Genomic DNA, 2,320 nt, shown 5'->3' with positions numbered 1-2,320 from the left:
ACCTTGTCCACTGTTACCTCAGGTGCAGTCTCAGTGGGCTGGGCCACTCCTCCGGCCACCCCCTGCCCTTCCTGTCGCGGGGCCTCCACAGACACTTTCGCAAGTTGTTATCCTGTCTGTGGCCATCTACTCTATCGCCCGCACCACCTCCCAGCAGGCCCCGCTGCCAACGGCATTTGCTCAGTGGCAGTCAGCTTGGTGGCCGCCATCTTTACTGCACAGGATTGCAGTTTAGGTCCAGGTACAGACTGGTGAGTCCCTCCTGCCATGTCTGTCATGGAGAAGCAAGACCTGACTCAAGCTGGTCAGGACAGAGCTGATAGTGAGGCAGACCATGACCCTGGACTCACTGGGGTCCCAGTGGTTACCCCCGCAGAAGAGTCAGATGAAATCGTGTTGGCTGCGGCCTTTCTGGTTTCCCAGACAGTCGCCAAAGCCCTTCAGGAGGCGAAGGAGGGTAGTCAGGAGGCCGCCCAGACCGCAGTTGAGGAGGACAGAGATACCTGGTCAGCAGAGCAAGAGGAAGGCATGGAGGAGGGGCAGGAGGAGGAGAAAGAGGAACAGGACTACGTCATTGAGGAGGAGGAAGATGAGGATGAAGGGGAAGACTGCAACAAGGAGGTACGGGAGGAGGGTGCAGAAGTCCTCATAGGGGCCCATGAGTTACCTGTTGCAGGATTTTGATCCCTGTTCCAGTATCTGGTCCGTTCCCTTTTATGCCGTATCCATTATAATGACCATGTCCTGGTTGGACCCCATGCAGGCCACATTGTGGTCAAGTGTGGTTCCCAAGAGCCCAAGGATCTGGGAGAGGGACCTGTACCTTGGGAGGGTGAGTACCTGACAGAGGGAGCCTCCTGGCAAGTGCCAGAGAAACTTACAGAGGGGGCTGTATGTCAGAAGGTAGAGGAACCAGAGGAGCCCAAGGTCCAAGAGAGCAAATCCCTTGCTGATGCATATGTATTCTGGGAGCTGGGGGCTGTGAAACCAGGTGGACTGAAGCTGGTAAGTGGTGGCCCAGTCCTCAGGCCCTTGCATCCCTTGTTGGGGCGACCAACCCACAGGCAGGCAGTGCTCAGCGCTTTCCTCTAGCGGTTAAGTAGCAGGTCAAAGCTCTAAAAAGCCCTCAGGTACAATATGCACAAGTAGAAGCCCAATTCTGTAAAGACCTTTTTGATCTCAAGAAAAAGTACGCTGCCTTCTACCAACTTCTGTTTGATAGGAGAGCTGCCATCATCAATGCAATCCTTTCCCTCTTTTTTTCTTTCTCCTTTTACAGATATGGGCACTGAGGGTCTAGGAGGTTAAGAGATTATGGTTTATGGAAAGAGCACAGGCCTTTAAGGTGGAAAGACTTATTTACATCCCTGAATGGTGTCCTCCTACCTGCCAAAAAAAAAAAAATAGCAAGCATTTTTGGTGTTTGGCAAGTAGGAGATGAGATTGGTGTGATCAGATGATTGAAGACATCAAACAATGTACAAACACCCTGGTACCCAAGGGCCTGTGTTACAAGAGGAAAATAGTGTTTTCTCTTGTTGAGACTATATATATGTATATATTTGACTTTTCTTAGATTTAGAAAGTCACTGGAGTATGCTACTTATGTTCAAATGTTCTTTTATTTCTTCCTACAGTTTAAAGCATAGAAAGACATGGATGAAAGAGAAACAGTGTTCTTCACGGATCTGAGATGTTTTGAAATTCAGTAGTGCATGGGAAATTTCATCAACACTAGCTTGTCCAGGAGTTCATCACCCAAAAAGTAACATCCACTGATACTTGGTTTTTGTCTTTCTTCATATATATCTGACAGCGTTTGTTCAAGTTAAAAATAAATGTTTGTTTAAAATGAATAAGCTGCAGATTTTTTTAGATAAGTAACTCCGATTCAAACCTATCTTTGTATCTTTCTTTTTGTTTTGGCCCACCTTCCATTGAAATAGACCAGCTATTCACTTTCAACCATGTTTTAAGTTCTTTTATTGCATCCTCCAATTAGTTAAAATATCAAGTTATAAACTATGTATGTGAAGAGGGATGGAAATCTAGCCCTTACTGCATTTTATTGAAAGAACCTGATGAATGATGACTTAGCTTACCTCAAGACCAGATGGTGCTAGGCTGGTACTGGGCTGACTTGGAGCAGTAGCATCAGCATCATGGGGAACTTCTTAGAAATGCAAATTCTCAGGTCCCATACCAGGCATGCTGGATTGGAAATTTTAAGGTGGTCTAGGAATCAGAGTTTTATAAGTCCTTTAGGTGATTCTGAAGCACAGTGAAGCTTGAGAACCACTGGTTTAGGTTTCACATATAT

The 2,320-nt window shown here is 46.6% G+C and overlaps 1 protein-coding gene across 1 annotated transcript; it reads left to right on the top strand.

The window, feature by feature from the left end:
* Positions 1-31: 31 nt before the first annotated feature.
* LOC106730278 (parathymosin-like) lies at positions 32-1,862 on the top strand. The gene is made up of 2 exons (XM_014563638.2): positions 32-621; positions 1,638-1,862. Exons 1-2 carry the CDS (start codon positions 268-270, stop codon positions 1,647-1,649), a joined length of 366 nt encoding a protein of 121 aa, XP_014419124.2. The 5' UTR covers positions 32-267; the 3' UTR covers positions 1,650-1,862.
* Positions 1,863-2,320: the final 458 nt, after the last annotated feature.

The sequence above is a fragment of the Camelus ferus genome, chromosome X (genome assembly GCF_009834535.1).
Source record: "Camelus ferus isolate YT-003-E chromosome X, BCGSAC_Cfer_1.0, whole genome shotgun sequence".
NCBI lineage: Eukaryota > Metazoa > Chordata > Mammalia > Artiodactyla > Camelidae > Camelus > Camelus ferus.
This window is presented reverse-complemented; position numbering and strand designations above follow the sequence as displayed.